This window comes from Nipponia nippon, unplaced genomic scaffold, assembly GCF_047370975.1.
Source record: "Nipponia nippon isolate SJK-2023a ecotype South Korea unplaced genomic scaffold, ASM4737097v1 scaffold_16, whole genome shotgun sequence".
Classification (NCBI taxonomy): domain Eukaryota; kingdom Metazoa; phylum Chordata; class Aves; order Pelecaniformes; family Threskiornithidae; genus Nipponia; species Nipponia nippon.
In genome coordinates, this window is record NW_028262332.1 from 1,915,969 (window position 1) to 1,934,138 (window position 18,170).

At 42.6% G+C, this 18,170-nt stretch overlaps 1 protein-coding gene across 8 annotated transcripts in view; it reads left to right on the top strand.

The window, feature by feature from the left end:
• PNPLA7 (patatin like domain 7, lysophospholipase) overlaps window positions 1–18,170 on the top strand; it is a 127,780-nt gene that overhangs the window by 60,803 nt on the left and 48,807 nt on the right. For 7 of the 8 annotated variants that reach the window (XM_087752659.1, XM_087752658.1, XM_087752662.1 and 4 more), the window contains exons 22-28: window positions 925–985; window positions 3,190–3,339; window positions 11,620–11,683; window positions 12,195–12,363; window positions 12,913–13,035; window positions 13,522–13,704; window positions 14,295–14,413. In XM_087752659.1, coding sequence (XP_087608785.1) covers window positions 925–985; window positions 3,190–3,339; window positions 11,620–11,683; window positions 12,195–12,363; window positions 12,913–13,035; window positions 13,522–13,704; window positions 14,295–14,413 — 869 coding nt within the window. The remainder of the gene's footprint in view (window positions 1–924; window positions 986–3,189; window positions 3,340–11,619; window positions 11,684–12,194; window positions 12,364–12,912; window positions 13,036–13,521; window positions 13,705–14,294; window positions 14,414–18,170) is intronic. The other variant, XM_087752661.1, reaches the window with a different exon arrangement.

The window sequence follows — 18,170 nt, forward strand, 5'->3', positions numbered from 1 at the left end:
TTAGTTGTCTGGGGGAGAGTATGTAACGATTGCTCTATTAATTCTTAATGCATTTAAATATCTCTTTTCCTTATTTGGTAAAACATTTGCGCATAGCTTTTCAGAATAAATGATGCATTTTCCAAATCTATCGCTCCTTGGTATTGCAATTACAAGCCTTCTCCTACACCCTTGTTGGGAATTGTTAATGTTGGAGAGAAGCTTGTCAGTCTTCAGATGTGCTTGGCTATTTGAATACTGGTTTATATCGATGTAAGTCCTGTTGGAAAAAAGCTGGGAAAAAAATGTGCCCCTTCAAAGGTGCCACAAAAACACGATTTGAGGGGGAAAGCAATTTCTTGGGTAGTTTGTTCTGATTCTGCGGGTGTTTAGAGTGTGTATTTATCTCTTTTATTCAAGATTTCTTAAATTGGTTGCTGTAAACATTGACTAGTTCAACAGGGGTCAGGTGGAAGCACGGTTGTGGGATCGGTTTGAGTACAGACTTGAACCTTTTTGAGCCCTCAGTGCCTACAGAAGGTGGAGGTGTGCAACAGCCACGCAACAGGGAGAGTGACTTAGAGGTGCAAGCACACTGCGGAGACAAAGGAGGAGAACTGAAAATGCAATTTGACATGTTTCCCAAAATAATTGGATTTTTTCTTTTGTTCCCAAAGCAAGTGAAATACTGCCTTTTTTGGTTTAGTTTTCTTTTCTTGCTTTCCCAGATTAGAGTAAAATAAGGTAAAAGAAATCAAGACAAATGATCAGTCACCATACATTACAGCCAGGAAAGAAGCTATGGTTATAAAACCTTGTCTCTGTATGGTTCAACTTGAGATAACATCTTACAAAAGTTCGAAAGTATCCATTTAGATGCACTATTTTTAGTACATCCTGCCTGAATGTTTGTTTCTTTTCTCTTTCTTTCTCTCCCATTGCTAGGTTGTGACTAGACTTATTCACTTGCTGGGCGAGAAGATTCTTGGCAGTCTTCAGCAGGGAGGTAAGACTCATTCCTGGACTTCTCCCATTGATGCTGGTGCTTCCTTGGAGCTAGATTTACATCGTTAAATCTGGAAACAGAAAGCACATACTTGAACAGAGAATTTGTCGCTGAATATTTTAGCTGTTGTTGCAAGTGAATGGTGATTTTTATTATATAGATGTGTACAAATTTATTTTTTGGTGAACCGTGGTTCATTAAGTGTGGGAATGGAATGATTTACAACTGAGATAGAAAAGTACTGCTGCCTATGTGCGGTGAAATTTCCTTGGAATCTCTTGCAAGAGAAGAGCTCAAAGGGAGCACTGGAAATAGCAGCTGTAATAGACTTGAATCAGATAGTCATGCTGAGTGGCATCTGTGTGTAGACTGACTTAATATGTCTGTATTTGCATTATCTTAATGAATTGTCTGGGAGGAACCGGTCTGCTCTGGATTGGTTCTCAAGCTTTGTGTATGCGGCAGAGGGAAAACAAAGTATATTTACTGATTGAAGTAAGTAGGAGGAAATTTTCCAAATTTTCTTGAGCAGCTGTTAAAAGAAAAGAGATGCACGTTAACTACTGAGGGTGTCGTGGGGTTCTTTGCTGTTGTGGGTTGTTTGGGTTTTGTTCGGTTTTTTTCATTACTTTTATTGCTGGTTTTGCAGTATTCCAAGGAGAGTGAAAATGAGGTAGCCAGCTCTCGTGTTTTGGAGCAGTCTTGGGGAGCGAATCTGAGTCTGCTCTTTCTTTACATGCTCAGCTTTCTGTGCCCAATCCGTTGTGTACGAATCTCTAGGGATAATTGTACTTAAACTTCTGTGCGTGCTGAAACGCCTTTGTGGCTAGGGCAGAGTCCACACTGCTCGGGAAACAGGGCAATGTGCGATCTGGAGAGAACGGGAGGAAAATTAGTGACAGTAATAGGAGTTCAGTCGGAGAATTGCCATTGAAGTTCTGAGGAGGGAAGGACTGGTGGAGATGAAGGACTTGAGCAGTGATGTGTAACTTGTTTGAATCTACAAAGATCTTCTTGAAGATCGCCAAAAAGAATGGAAAAGCTATTTAATGTTCTGTGCAGAGCTATTTTAGAAGACTTGAAATGAATAACGCTGAATATATTTGAAAAAAGTTTATCTGATATTTCTTTGTGTCCTGCAGTGTACTGTCGATCTTGCATACAGACTTTGAATGAGTTTTCATATGGTATATCAAGTACTTCCATACGTCCATCTCAAGAATTCATCTTAGTGGTGCATCTTAGGCCTTTGCTGGGTGAAAGGAGATAAGCAGGACGTTAAATCCTAACTTAGATGACAGTAAGGTTATTGTGTGCTTAGAGCTGAGTTGATAGGCATTAGCAGCAAAGTAAGGTTGTCTGAGAAGGCTTAGTTAAAGAGAAAAGAAATAGTATTAAAATAAAAAGAACAGTTCGTAGAACACACTTATTGATCTTGTCCTGTTCTAAGCTATCTAGGAAGATCTTCATCTTTGTCACATGTAGCGCATGCTTCTGTCAAAAAATGCTTTCCTCTGCCCGTACTCTTTGTCCTTACTCAGCTTACCATGTTATGTTGGAGATACTTCCACAGTTGCTTCGCAGCCGCTTCAGAAGTTCCATATTTTATTTTAGTACTCCGAAGCACATACCTGTAAAGCTCCACGTTTTCCCATCTTGGAGAGAAGTGAAAATAGGTGCAGATGCACATTCCCTATAGGAACTTTGTTTGTTGAAAACAGGTATTTATTTCCTTCATCAGGAATATCATAAAAAGTGAACATTAATGTTTGGAATATTTTGATACTGACAATCGGTTTTGGGGTTTTGTTAGTTAAGTTGATTCCTTGTGTGGGCTAAATCAATGCCCGTTCCAAAGTTGGGGCCGTTCAAAGTGATCCAAAGTGCCTTTGTATCTTAACAGGTCAGGTAAATGCCCATTGTATCTAACCTGTTCCTAGCATCCAGATATTTTTAACATTGCCTGACTTTTACCCACGCATGATATGTCAGCAGCCAAAAATGATGGAAATTGGTCTTCGTTCTCTTGCAAATGAAGTATGTGGGAACTCTTTCCTGTTACGTGATATGGAGGATGTTACATTTATCTTAGGTTAAGCAATCCAGTGACGCTTTCCTTGCTGCCTGCCAAACATTGTTGGAAACGATGAAACGACACCTAGCTTTCTGGGTTGGCTGATGGCAAGTTTTTTCTTTTCGAACAGGTCATCCTCTTGGATTACACAGCTCGAGTAGCAAGTGGGATGCTGGAAATCCTGCCAGCAATCTCTCCACAGTAGCAATTATGCCGGTGTCTGAAGAGGTGCCACTTACAGCTTTTACTCTGGAGCTCAAGCACGCTCTCAGTGCTGTGGGTAAGAAGCGTTTACATGTTACCGTATCCCGGGAAATAAATGCTGCTTATCTTTTTAGGGAGGTATGGCCAGGTAGCTGTCATTAGTCAAAGGTGGATTCACGCTGCATTGGGGCGGGGGTAGCAGTACAGCAGTGCTCAGGATCAGCCTTTTTCATGACCTCTTGCTCCTCTGTTCCCATCCCTAATGTGCAGTTAATTTTAGTGGAAAACTCTGTGGCCTTAATGACTCAGAAATACTAGCCAATCTGTCTGGCCTCTCGCCTTGGCTGCCATCAGCACTCCTAAGGCTGCAGGCACTCCAGCGGACAAATCCCACCGCCACTGCACCGTTCCCGTGGTGCCTGTGAGAGTCTGATTCTCTCTCTCTCTCGTGTGTGAGAGTCTTTCAGGCCTCCTCAGTTGTATAGTTTCATCCAGCAAAGGATTTCTTATGCAGTTTTCTTTTCTTGAGGCAGCACAGTGAGTGGTAAGCATAAGACTTGAGGGAAGAGGCTTGTGGAGGAGATCCAGGTTGGCACTGGAAGTCCAAACTTAAGTCTTAAATCATTGTCGCATTTGTTACCAGCTTGGTTGTCTGTCTGGTGCTCACAAACCCATGTATTCAGCTAACACTTGAGTCATTAATTGCTTTACCCATTGGGGAAAGTCGTGTATGCAAGTTCCCGTTGCTCACAAAACCATATATTCGGTTCACAATTCAGTCCACGCTCCGTACTACAGTTTGACGTTTTCTGAACATCCTTTTCTCATCCTCGTACGCTATCACAGATCTCTTGAGTAAATCTCCTGTAGTCCTTTGATGAATTGTTAGTCTGCTATCTCATGGCTTGTTATGTTGAAAAGTACAGGTTACATGATGCTTGAGGTATAACCGCTTACGTTTATCGGTTATTTCCTTTTTGACCTTAAGGATATCTGGAGCTGGCCCTTATTATTCTGCTTTAAAAATCTTCTAGGTGAGCAGGCACAGGAAAAAGCTGTTGATGCTTGAACTCTTTCACCTTTTGAAATATGAATTTGTAGGCAGCTTCTGGTGGAGATGTGTTACAGTGAATGCCAATTTGTGGGCGTTTGAAGATTCCCCTTATTTTGAGATGGCAGAAGAATTTTACATCCATAACGGAGCACAGATCTCAGCTGTAGCTATATTGCTAATGGGTACTTCTTATGGATCGCTGCCAGCTTGTTTTGATGTGTGACAGCACTAGGAGCCTGTAAATAAAACAAACAAAAATTTAAGTATGTAGAGGGACTATTCAGAATAAAAATAACCACGCTAGTTGAAAGCAACTAGAACGTAACAAATGAGGGGTTTTGTTATGATCACTTGGCCTTTCCTTGTTCACCCTTCTTTTTTCTTTTCCTCAACTGACGCCTGCTTAGTGTTTGGCAGCTCTAGATGGTACTGTACAACCTTGGCATCTGAAGTTCTTGCCAAAGTGGAGCAGACGGCTGCAGTGGGAAGAGGAAAGTGTTGTGTGAAAACACAGCCAGCCACATGGTTCAAAACACAGCTGGCGGACCAGGCTCTCTGGCCGTGATAGCCCCTGTTCCTCGGGTCAGCCTGTTGCTTATTCAGCCCCACAACGCTTGGAGACCGTGGTTAACCTTCTGCCAGCGCCTTACTGTGCGCGTTCCCATACCGTACGGTGCTGAGGGTTTCACGCAGGCTGTGTTTTTTTTCTTGAAGAAGCAGCATTCTCTCTTTTTTTTTTTTTTTTTTATTGGTAGCTTTTGTATTTTCTCCTTTATACTATGGCTAGAAATTGTTTGGGTATTCCTTATTGGTGCATGACAAAGTGCTCCGAGCGATGTGCCAGATGGTGCTTTGCTATGAAGAAAGGGGCTGGTTTTTGGAATGATTTTTCTTCTGCCTTCTTGCATCAAAAAAATGAAACGAGTAGTCAAGCCGGTGTTGCGAAGCAAAATTGCGGGTTACGTGGTGTTCACCTGATCGTTAGAACTGTGTCCACGTTACCTGTGAGGAAATTGAAGCGTTATGTGGAAAGATTTGCCTCGGGGCCTTGGTGAGCCGCTGGCGTACCGGAGCGTCGCACCTCTGCCGCCCGAGCGCTACCCGCTGCGGGCTTTCACATTGGCACTTGGGGTTTGGGGGTGAACTGCGATTAGACCTTAAATCTATTTATGGAGATTAGAGGTGTTATTTAATGTGCTTGCGAGGGCTTAATTGAAAATCTTTCTCTTAAGAAAGTCTCTTTCAGTGCGTATGTTCCTAATTTTGAAAATAACGGGTTTCTTTGTGCAGATTTGCTGCTATTAGCGTATTTTTGTTGTTTATTCTTTTGTTTTTTCTTGAACCAACTTTTCTTAATTGTAAATTGTGATCAGATGTTGCCATTTAATACTTGACTTAACATTTGATCCATATTGTTTCATTGCTCTGGGCTTGAAATAGGTTCCAGAGCAGTGGAGGGTAGCTGTGGTACGTGTGAGCACGTGTGGGGCGAAAGCAGTTGGGTTTAGCTTTCTATTGCAACTTAGTATATTATTTTAGAAAAGGCCTTACTCTTCCTATTAATATTAACGTAGATGAATATTGCAGTGGTGCCTCGAACCCCTTTGCTGCAGGTTGGAGACAAGAGGATAGAAGAAATTAGGAGAATGCAGGCAGGAATACCGAGATCATTGCAAGAGCCGTACCCGGGAATCGGCTGCCGCGGTTGCTGGGGGGAGCCCGCCGGCGCTGCGGGCTGACCCGCACCCCGGGGAGAGCCGTCGGGGTGCAGGCTGGGTTGTACCACAACCTGCAAAATTAGGTTAGAGGATGGTTTTTCTTTTCCTGGAACTGGCATTAGAAGGCTGTTGGCAGTGCTGTGAGTTGGAGCTGGTTGCAGGTTCATCTATTTAACAGGATTTCTTTTGGTAATTTTTAACTGCTTCTATCTTATGAAAGGAGTATAAAAATAATGACAAATAGAATATCTGTCTGATAATGGAAGCTTCATAACACCATGAATTAATACATACTGTCCACAACAATTGGAAAATTATTCAGAATCTTTTTTCTTTTCTTTTTTTTTTCTCCCCCCAAAAAACACTTTTGCCTGTAATGAGGCAGGACTTATCGGTCTGGTTGCTTGACTCTGTTGTGTGGGTTTAATTATATTTTTAAAAAAATGTCTATTTTTAAAAAATTCGTAATGGGAACGCCTCGCCTGACCAGACTGCTCTCCCGGGGGTGCTTCTGGGCTCTCCCTGGGCCCAGCGCGTGCTGGCCTGGCTGCGCTGCCTTCTGCACGCAGGGAGCACCGACGTGTGGTACCACCCACAGCTTTGTCCAACCAATTTGTGCTGCTTTCTTGGAGACTTGGAGTTTCTGTGGTTTATGATAATTCAGATATTTTTTTTCTGGACAGCATGATTGTGTCTCAATTAAATACTGAGGGATGTTCATGTTTCCATGGCGTTTGTTCTGTTAAAAGCTGGACGGTGAAGCAGTTACTTGGTATCTGGCAGCAATCACTCTACATGAATCTGCCTTCATCTTGAGACAGGTATAAATGTAAGATGTGACCTGAGCGTTGAGGAGAGAGCAGGAAAGTCCTGCAGAGCATGGCGAACCGGAGGCTACCTCGCTGCTTCCTCACTCCGTCTGCCTGCATGCTTCAGTGTAGAAGCCCGTTCTCTGAATTTGGTCTTTGGGTCTCCAAAGAAGGAGGATGTAGAATATAAAACTTCCAAAAAGCAGGGACAGAATTTTCCACTTCTGAACTGGAGTGAAATGAAGGCGGGCAATTTTTACTGCTGAGAAAAGTTGCGGGTTAGCATAACCATGCCGATGAATTCTGGCCAAGGTTCGTGATGTATTATTATTATTATTATTATTATTATTATTATTATTATTATTATTATTATTATTATTATTATTATTATAATATTTTCCCCCTTAATCCTGGTAGAGCTGAGAGCATCTCTGATCAAAAAAACTCTTTTGCAGTATTCAGATTTTTAAGAAGTATTTGCCTAACTATTTTTTGTTCTTTTACTGAGACCAGCTAAATGATACCACATGGCTGTGCAAATTCTGATCGTATGTGGGAGCCCTCTGATCATATATAATTTCAAACTGAAGTAGAGAGGGATTCAAATGCAACATATGTGTCTCCTTCCTTTCTGCCCTTTAAATATAAGCTTTCTTTTAATTTCTAAAGATGTATAGTGTATTGGAAAGCTCACTGAAGTATCTTTACTAATAATTTATTGGAGTTTTTTATTGTAGTTCTGCCTGAACTTCCCTTCTTTACGCACAGATTGGGTTTAAATGTTTAGTGTTTAATGTGGCGCCTGGACCCCGGCACAACTTGGTAGTTTTTGCTAGGCGAGATCTTCTGACACTGGGACATCAAACTCATTTTTCAGTTCTGTCTCTTTGACGCATAATTTTGTAGACTTTTATTAGGCCAAATATAAATTCTCTTTGGATGAAGTCCAGGTAAGTAAGTTTGCTGTGCTAATTTTTTTTCCACAGTGCCTTTTGTACTGGGCAGTATCTTTTTGTGTGAGTATTTTTTCCAGGTGAGGTGGATTTGCAACCATTTCTAACCATCAGAGATCAGTCCTTGACCTCTGGGCCTCTGATTTCTCTGGGCAACTTTTTGACCATCTTTTATTAGACTTAGAACTAGGGCATCTGTATTCCAGCTCCTTCACATCGTATGAAGTTGGTGTTAAGTGGAAAAAAAAAAAATTACAAAGTGAGTACCGTGCTCACCTTTGGAAAGAAAGGGAGAGTTGTGTCTCTTCTGTGGTGCTTATGTCTCTTTACTGGGGTGGGATTTGAGCTTGGAAGCCTTGCTGAAGGGCTGTCTCAACCTCTTCTTGAGTGCCTTATATTCTTAAAAGATAAAATGAACTAGACTCAGATATCAGCATTTTTTTTCTCCTCACTTCTCTTTCATGGGCTTGTAGTTCTGTACTGAAAAACAAATGACTCTAGAGTACCAATTTAGATGCTCCACGAGGTTTCCCCATGAATCATGATCCTCTGTGCCTGGGGGTAAGACCACTGCTGTGCCGCGTTTTCTCACCTAAAGCGTGTAAAATTTGAGATTCAGAATCCCAGTGAGTTCATGGAAAGAAAAATCCCCCAGGGGCTATTAAAAGTCACCACCTCTGGCCTGAGAAATTCATGAACTGCGAATTGCTGGAGGCTTGGAGAATGTCATTAAGTTTTCCTCGCTCTAATACTCTTCCCCAGCAATCTGCTGCTGGTCACAGTCAGGGAGACACTACTGGGCTTAGAAAAATATTTAATGTTACCTCGTGTCACCTCTCCTATTTTCTCAACTTCAAGCTATTCACCCCATGTCTAATCGTACTGAAAGGGAACAGTCCCTGAAGGGTGCAGGCGGCTGCTGGAGAAGGAGGGATGTTTTCGTGATGCCAGCTGCAGCTGTAGGTTGCCTGCGAGGCCACTGGCAGGTGTGGAGCGAGCATCAGTAGATGATGGTGTGCAACCGTGATAATGTGCGTTGAGGATGCGGTAACACGTCGTCGGGGACATTCCTGCCTGCTGGTGAGGCTGTTTGAGGGGGTACGTACTTGAGAATGGCTTTTATTACTTTGTTGTTCTCAGCAGTTTAGTTTAAATAACACTTTTGGTCATTCTGTTTTATGCACTTGAGAACACATATGTTGGTGTTCTTGATCACATTAATGGAGCGTTATTTAATGGTTGATTAATTGGGAGCTTGCTGGAAATTGGAAGCATAGAGCAGATGGTTGTTATTTCTGAAGCAAAATAGAGTTGGTTGAGTTGGAAGCATCACCACGTTCTGTGCCGGGGATGAATAAGGGTCTGGGCGCCTTCATCCCGCGCTGCCGGTGGGCAGAGGGGATGCTGGGCAGACTCCTGAGCCCGCGCAGCTGTGGGTCTGTCTGTACACACGTGTTTGTGTTACGTACTGTGAACTGCTGCTTTTCTACATACAAAAGCGAGATGAGAGGATGTGATTTCTGAAGTCATATGCCTCTCCAAGGCTCTTTGGATGCTTGGTGGGGATGTGTTGTCCTCATTCAGGATATCTGTAGGTGAAGTAGCCATCACCTTGACTAATGTAAAGCTGCACTCCAGCTCTACAAAGTCTGCCTCTCGCCTTGTATAAAAGCTGTTTGCTGGGTTTGATGGTTTCCCCTTAGGACATGTGCCCCCAGCGCATCAGATCGGTACGGTGCACTCCACGCTCCTTTGCTGGTGCTCTTGGATCTCAGTGACCGGCTGCAGGGAGGCAACAAGCAAGTGCAGAGGTGGAGCATGCTGTTCCCTCCTCATCCTTAGTCTCTCTTACTTGACATTTTTATTGCATTCCTCAGCTCATTTTACATTCCTAGCTGTTTGTCTTTGCCTACTAAACTTCCACCAGTGTCATAAAGCTTTGTAAGTCACATATCCTGGAAGAATATTTGGTCTACATATCATTTCTATTTTGCTGAGAACTTTGACACGTTAATGAACACAAATGATAACTTCGCTGTCGAAGGCTTTTTCAAAATTTACCTGCCCTCTCTCCCTTGCTGTCTTCATAGCATGCAATGTCCCGAGTATTTCTTCCAGGAGACCTCTCCTAATCCCGTTACCCCATCCAAAGTTGTGCTAGCCTGACTGTTTGTGAGGCTGAATGGTGAACCAGATCAAAGAATCTACCAATGTTAAAAATTAAGTGGTAAAAACCCTCACAAGCGTTGGGTCTGTTCCCTGCAGGCAGATGGTTCAAGGAGCACAAACGGAGGAGCAGCACGGATGCAGGAGCGAAGGGCAGGTTAAACCAGCCCAGGTCTTGAAAAGCTTATGAACCAATGCCCTCTACTTTGGACTTGTTGCTTTCATAGGAACCAACTCCCGTAAACTTTATTGGAGGATGAGGAAATTAAATTCTACTCTTAAGTCATCCTCCTTCCTGCGCTTACTTAACCAGCTTTTACTTTTTATCTTTTGGTCTCCACTTATGGGATATTTTTGTCCATTTTTGTTTGCTTTTCCTTCATCATCAGCGTAACAAAGAGCAAACGTTATTTGAAAATACAAGATGAAAAACTCATGCTTTTGAGTTTTTTTTCAAATCTGACACTGAAGTGCGTTCAAACAGAGCGACGCCTTCGCAGGAGGAGTCGGGCACTGGGGGAGAAGTGAGTTGGCCCCGAGGGTCAGGATGGCCGGCTCCAGGCACTGTACTTGCGGGTTTTGCTTTTTGAGCAACTAAGTGTGAAATTGCAAGCTTTTACCATGTTGTTCATTTGTGGTTCCTTGATTTTTACTAAACATATTAAGCCATGCTGCTTTATTAATGCCTTGAGAGACCTCACATAATTGTTTTGTTATTTCGTACATAAATTTCAGTTCTTTTATTAATGAAAAAAATGAAGGCTTGCATTATGAAAACATTAACACAAAGCGACTGCTCTTTCATGTTTTGTAAATGTGAATGTCTCTCTCAATATGAGACAGATAATCTTTTCTTTAGGTATGAGGTTAACCCCTTCAGTTTCCTTTTCTTTGCTTTTTTGTATTTAGCTGCAGTTATTCTGCAACCTCTACCACATATGGCATGTATTGCTGCTGCTGCTGCAATATAATTGCTAATAAGAAAAATAAACTAAAGTGCCTGCAAGAAACTTTGTGTGCACCAAAATTCACCTCAGATCTAACGTTGTTGCCAGATGTGTGTATGCCTGTCTGTAGTGGAAGCAGCGTCAATCGGACTGTGCCCTACCGATTTGGGAGTCTCTTTCTCCCCAGGGTTGGTGGTGGTATAGGTTCCTGTTGGCACGTGGAATAAGAAGTGGTACTACTGTAGAGAGCTTTAGGATTCATCTGGGAAGTTGGTTCAGTGCGGGATGAACAAATTGTGTATTTCAGTAGGTCAGTGAAATAGCTTTTTTTCTTTGAAAGCCGATTCCTGGGCTTTCTACTGTTGCAAAAGGTCCGTGATGTTCTGAATGTTGTGTTTGTGAACATGCAGCTGCAGTAGAACCCGGCATCCTATGTGACACTGCGAATGCGATAAAAGAGTTTGTAATGCAGTGACAGAGCTCTGGGAATACGCAGAATGGGAAAATGTTATTGTAGAGAAGCATGAAAATTTTTGTGAAGACTTTGTGCCAGCTCTTCCTTCCGCAGCAACTCTGATCAATGCGCTGATCCATCGCGACCTGCAACGCAGATTCACAGAGCTGCATTTGTTGCAGCTACGTTTTCTCAATACGGTTCGTCAGGAGCTGCATGGCAGGTGTTCACATATGAAACGTCTTGTTCTTCCAGGTCCTGCTTTGCTGCTCACCAGTGATAACATCAAACAGCGACTTGGTTCTGCGGCGCTGGATAGGTACCTGCCCTCATTAATGCTTGTGAAAAAATGCAGAAAGATACCTTGCTGGTCTTATAAACATACAGTGGGAATAAAATCCTGTGTTCTAGCATATATTGTGCTTTCTCATCAAGGTGTTTAGGACAACAATGTTTCAAGACTGTGTGGTTCAAATGTGGGTGGTTTTTTTCCGTAGTTCCTTTCTGACTTGTGAAACTGGAAAAGCTGAATTGCTCCAAGTGGGTATTGTGTACTCATCCTTAGGGATGCCATGGAAGTCTGACTGAAGTTAGGCATCACTGCGTCCTCTTTCCTCTGTGTATATATCTAGTGGTATAAATAATGGGGAAATAAAGAAAGCATGAGCCTGGAAACGTGGGCAGATAAGGTTCTTAGGCTGGACGAGCGAGAGGTGCAGGTCTCTGATGCCCTTCAGATTTTGTGCTTGACATGTAAGATTTCTCTCTGCTCTGTTAAGAGCTGTGATATAAAACCGTTTGAATTTGGTTTTTCTCTTTCCTGTCCCCAGTATCCATGAATACCGACTGACTAGCTGGCTGGGCCAGCAGGAGGATATTCACCGTATTGTGCTCTACCAGGCGGACAGCACCCTTACTCCCTGGACGCAACGCTGCATCCGCCAGGCTGACTGCATCTTAATCGTCGGACTGGGAGACCAGGAACCTACAGTTGGAGAGGTGTGGAAATAGCTCATTCCCCTATTTGCAGTGTTAACAAACAGTGCTAACAAAGGAAGTTGTTTCATACACATGAATTTTCCTGGGTTTAATACCCACTGAGGCATAAATAATGAAATATTCCCGAGATGTGTGTTATAAATAGAAAAAGAATTGAACGAGGATCCTCTGAAATGGCAAGTTGTATTTCCAGCTGGGTGGTCCTCCTCTAAAGAGTCATTTTGGCCAATGGAAAATCAGAAGCCAAATTGCTTTGAAGCATTACGGCTATTGCGTTTCTGTCCAGAATTTTTTTGCGGGATCTCCAAATAGAGAGATAAAATTCTTTTCTGCTTGGATGGAATTCGTGGTGTGTGCCTAGGAAAAACTAGGTATAAATGGTATTGCATGAATAATTTAATGTATTTTATTACAGATTGTAAGCTGGTTTGGTTTTTTCCTCCTTTATTATCTATTTTTATTTTTGATATTTTATTACCAAAGTTTGTTGGCCAGGCACATTAATTCTGCAAGAAATTTAAAAATGAGGTCACAAGTGGCTTTTTTTAGGATTGTGAAGTGCTAAGTCTGACCTCCGAAGAGCCTGGGACTGTCACCATCTGCAGCGTTCTTGTGTGTCACTTTGTGTTGGTTCTTCATGGCTGTATGTGGGAGGCGGGAAGCACAGGAAAGGCAAGTCTCCATCGGTTGCCTAAAACAACAAAAAAAAATAAAAATAAGGAATGCAAGGAGGAAAAAGCGGTCTGATTGGAAGTGAAAGAACAAAACATGCTGAACATTTGTAGGCTTAAGTATGACTCGGGAAGCAGTCTCGTTTTGCATGCACAGCGTGTGTCTGTGCTGTGCATTTAATGGTGTATGGTTTAGGTGAAAAGCATTCATTTTTAAGTCGTCAGGTTTGAATCCTTGTCTGGTTTTAGAGTTCTGTATGCCAGGTAAGGCCACAGCTAACAGCCTAGTTGTCTAAATCAATCTTGTTTGAGGGTTCTTGGTGTGCGTAGTTGTCTGCAGATTCAGATAGGAATAGAGATGAGATGTACATATATATGTGTGTGTGTATATAAATATGTATTTCACAATACAGCGTTCTGTTAAAGTGATACTGGAACAGTAAGTACCTGACGCCCTCGTTCCTTTGGTGTGTATAATGTGCTGCAGCTGGAGAGGATGCTGGAGAACACCGCGGTCCGAGCCCAGAAGCAACTCGTCCTGCTCCATAAGGAGGATGGGCCTCTCCCTTCCCGAACTGTGGAATGGCTCAATATGCGGAGCTGGTGTTCTGCTCATCTTCATCTCCACTGTCCACGCAGAGTCTTTTCCAAAAGAAGCCTGCCCAAGCTGGTAAGAGAGTCTTGCTTTGGTGGCTCGTCCCTTAGCTGTAGTACCTTACTTGTAATCCGTGTATAAAAGGTAATCTGAGATAACGTTATTATGTCATATTGTGATGTGCAACTGGCCGTTACACAGATAGTGTTCTCTTGAATCTGTTTGGCCTCTATTTACTATAGGAAACAGGGATAAGGGGCTCATGTCTTCCTTATGGATGCATACGTGGCTTGGCTGAAGGCAAGTACTATCTCAAGGTCACATTGATAGGCGCGTACACGCAGTAGAGTCCTTTTCATTGGGAGGATCCCCATGCTTGTGAAAATCATGTTAGAAGTAAAGCAGAGGCAGACTTGGGATGCTTCCCAGTCACTTCAAATTCTTGTCAAGAAAAAGAAATAGCTACAAAGAAAATGCTGTACTACGATGAAATTCTCCCAGCTACTATGAAAGTATGAGACATGATCACTAGAACTGTTTGGATAGTTCATTAACCCTCTTCTCGTTTGAAAAACAGCTATCCCCTTTTTAACAGGATGCTGTTGGCTGGTGGTGTAGACTCTACCCTGCCTTTAGAATGACCATCTTCTGCCTCTCTTCTGCAGATAGAGATGTACGAACGCGTATTCCAGAAACCACCAGACCGTCACTCTGACTTTTCTCGCCTGGCTCGTGTTCTGACTGGAAACGCCATTGCGCTGGTCCTTGGGGGCGGAGGAGCAAGGTAGGTGGCTTATCCTGGGCACGCTGGTGCATTGCTGCCGGATCCTAGAGCACCACGGTCACTGGGCTGCGGCAAATCCTTCAGGATAACAGGCATCCTGTAAAATCAGCGCTGTTCTGTGAGCAGCATTCGGAGAAGACACTGAGGAGTTGCTTTTCTTATGCAAACTTAACCTGCTGTGTGGGTTTGTGCTTGGATTTCTGCAGAAGGAACATGAGTGTTTCCAACCTCTTGAGACTTCTCATAAGTTGGGCTTAATACCAGGAGATGACCAGGGCACTAAATATGACTCTTGGTTCTTTTGTTGGCCTACACTATGGATTTTTTTTTTCCCCCCTATGGATTCTTAAATTAGAAAATGGGTCACAATATTTCAAAGGCCCCCAAAGCTCTTCAGAGTTTGAACAGCAAGAGGAATTGTGTCCTCTAATGGACAAATGTTCTCTTTATAATCACCCAAAACCCCAGGTAACGATATGCTTCTGTCAACCTTACTTTACAGAAAGATTGTATTTTTGCAGACGGGGGGCAAGGTGTGTGCTGAGCACTCTATTAGAATTCCATCTGAATTCCTGGTGAGCTTTGGAAATAAATTATTACTGACATTTTTCTTTGGAATCCCTTTTTACTTTGACAGTTTTATGTTGAGACAGAATTTAGTAGCCCTTTGTCTCAAGAGAGCGCCATCTTTGTTGTCTTCATCACTACGTCTTTGAAGCCCTTGTTTAAAACAGTGCTTTGAAATACTGCTCTCAAAAATAAAAAATATAATTTGCACATAGTCTGTCTATTTAAATCCATGGAAATATCACATTTTTGTCTTTGGGCCAGTGCGTGCTTTGGGGGGAGTATTCACCACAGTAAAGGTTAGAGCTCCTTTGTGACAGCTTGTTCTGATTAGTCACTTGATGCTGAGACAACCGCTGCTTCGGCTGTTTCTTTGAGTGTCTGCAAAGTTGCCTTTATCCTGCTTGCTTTCACGGTTTTCTCACCTAAGATGATTTTGATATTTCATTTCTGAGATAAGCAGTATCCTGTGGAGACACAAAGTAAAACAGAGGAGGGGAGCTTCTACTTAATCTGGGTATCTCAGAAGGCTTCTAATCAGCTGATGGGAAGCACTCATGGGTTTTGGGGTTTTTTTGTTACAAGCTATCTGGTATCTCTATCTCTACTGAAGCCTGTGTCATGCTAAAATATGTGCACGTCTATATTTCTGGCAGCACATTTTGCTCATTCCCTTCCTTTCTTCCTTCTGTAAACACTGCTGTAATTTTTGCCAAAGTATTTATTTTTTTGTTCTACCACTTAATTTGCAAGCTACCACCTGCTGGTTTTCAAGAGCAGAGGTAAGAAGGAGCAGGGTTACGGAGCCTGTTTGTTGGTCCTGTGTTGTCCTCCTCCGCAAATCTGAACCGCTGCACTGCTACTCTGTTGGCTTTAGGATTTCTGGATGCAAACCACCCATTCAGCAACGTGACCGTGTCCCATTGGCCATTAATTTGCTCATTTCTGCATCCATGCAATATGGAGGACTTTAAGAGGATTAAATGGCGGAATGGATAAATACGATGATTTCTTCTTTCTCTGAAACCTTATTTGTCATGGTCTAAAATGGTTTTTCTGGGGGTTCAGGCTGGCACGTGGATGGTGTCAGCACTGTGGTTCCAGTGGAAAGGTACTTGTATGCTATTTCTGTAATTGAATGGTCATCTAAATTGTGGTTAGGCAAAAGATTGGGACTTTTTAAAAAATTGTTTTCAAAGTGAGGGTATAATTAAGACTCTGGGGAAAGCATGAAGTTACTCTGAACTCTGTAAAAATCTGCCTTTGGAAGGTTCACAGGTCAAAGTAAGTTCTTAGGTCCCTATCTCTACTAGCAAGGGAATTTCAAGAGATTATGCACTAGGTACTTAAAATCATCCTATGATTAAAGCCCATTTTGGCTAAAAACATCTTGATGGGTCACTGCACAGACTCTTGATGGGTAACGTAGCCTTGGGATAATATACTACACAAATTAACCTCCTACGTTGTTCTAGATGCATGAATCATACTGGTCACAAAAACCAGAGAGCTAATAGTTACAGGGTGCTGGCTGGTGGTTATTTCTGTTAAAGGTATCGTGTTCTGTGACTCCAGTAATATCAATTATTTAGTTGTTATTTTGGGAATGCTTGTCTGGCTTCCCAGTGACAGTTAGTTTGGGAGGTTTTGCCAGAGTAACTTCCTAGTAATTATCTTTGTGGTTTGTCATGACAAAAGGCGCATAGGAACTAAAGGTTTTCTTTCCCTTGTGAATATAAAAATAAAACAAATCAAAGTGATACAGTTCTAAAATTATACTGTTTTGCTTTTGTTAAGTGCTAACTTAATTTCAGTTAGAAACATTGTGGAGTTTGAGGGAAGGAAAGGGGATTTGCGTTTAGAAAAATAATACCTTTGAAACGTAGTCGCAAGAATAATGACACAGCAAACCCTGCAGCAAAGGCGTAAACCCTCCCATAAATCATTCTCACGACCTTTAGCCATCCCACACGCAGCCTACCCTTTCTTTGGTTTTCTATAGTTGTCTTAGCAAAACTGTTTGAAAACTAAAATTTATGGGGAGTAAATAATGAATACAGAAATATCTGGGAATCTCTAGGGCTTTGGAAAAAAAACGGGTCGTGCTGTTTCAGAAGACTGACTGAAGCAAAATTGTGATGACAGGCTTTGTTGTTGATTATAATGTCATTCTAGGAGTGAATTTGGTCCAACGTGCCTATTCCACGTAGGCATAATGGGAAAATACAAAGCATTAGCCCTGTTCCAGTTTGGTTATTTTGATGAGAAGCTGTATTTGCAGTAGCGCACATGATAGAAATACATGACGTGCATAAGATAGAAGGAAGGAGCTATCGTTAAAAGAAGTTACTTGCCTTTTTTTGGATGTGCTATCTAAAAGAAGGCATAATAATCAGCTGCACGTTCATGCTGGGAATGAACGCATGTGGTGCCAGAGACCTTTACCAGCTGGTACGTGTGCAGCCCGCGCGCCCTGCCCCGTCCGTGCTACGTGGCGCGCGGGTGGACGGGGCTCTGCAGCACTCCGTGCCTTTCCCTTCTCTCCGCTGCCCTTTCCTTCAGGCAGAGCATTTAAGCCTTCCCCGAGGAGCTGCTGTTGAAGGATATTTGTAGATATTTCATCACGGCATCTTTTCTTTTCTCCTTTTTCCATTTAGCTTTCTCCTCTAACTTATTATTTCCCCTCAACTCTTGATATGTCAGGTAGGTTTTTTTCCACAGCGCTTTCTTGCTGACTCTAAGGATTTGACTCAGACTCGTGCCTTTTCATTCTGGGCAGTTGGCCTGTTTCATCAGCTTGTTCTTTCTGCCTTTTCTTCTTTATTTTCAGCTCTGGTCCTCTGAAAAGGGAGGATAAAAGCAGCAGCATAGGAGAAGCAAGTTATGCCTTTCTTGTTATGGAGATATTTGTGTCCGATGAACGCACTTGTTGCCTTGCCTGTGCTCCTGAAGCCTGTGCCACGTGCAGGGTGCTCACACTCCGTGCTTTTAGAGAAGGCCAAACATGCAGGTCCACCTACCCCCTGGTCACTTACTGGCTGCTGCACTGAGCCTGACTTGGGTCTCTGTGCTCCTTAAAGCCTGGCTTTATCTTCTGATGATGGCTTTACCCAACAATGAAAAGACTAGAAGAGTGCCCAGGAGGCCATCTCATAATTATTCTGCTCTGAGGAGATCACATTTGCCTTCT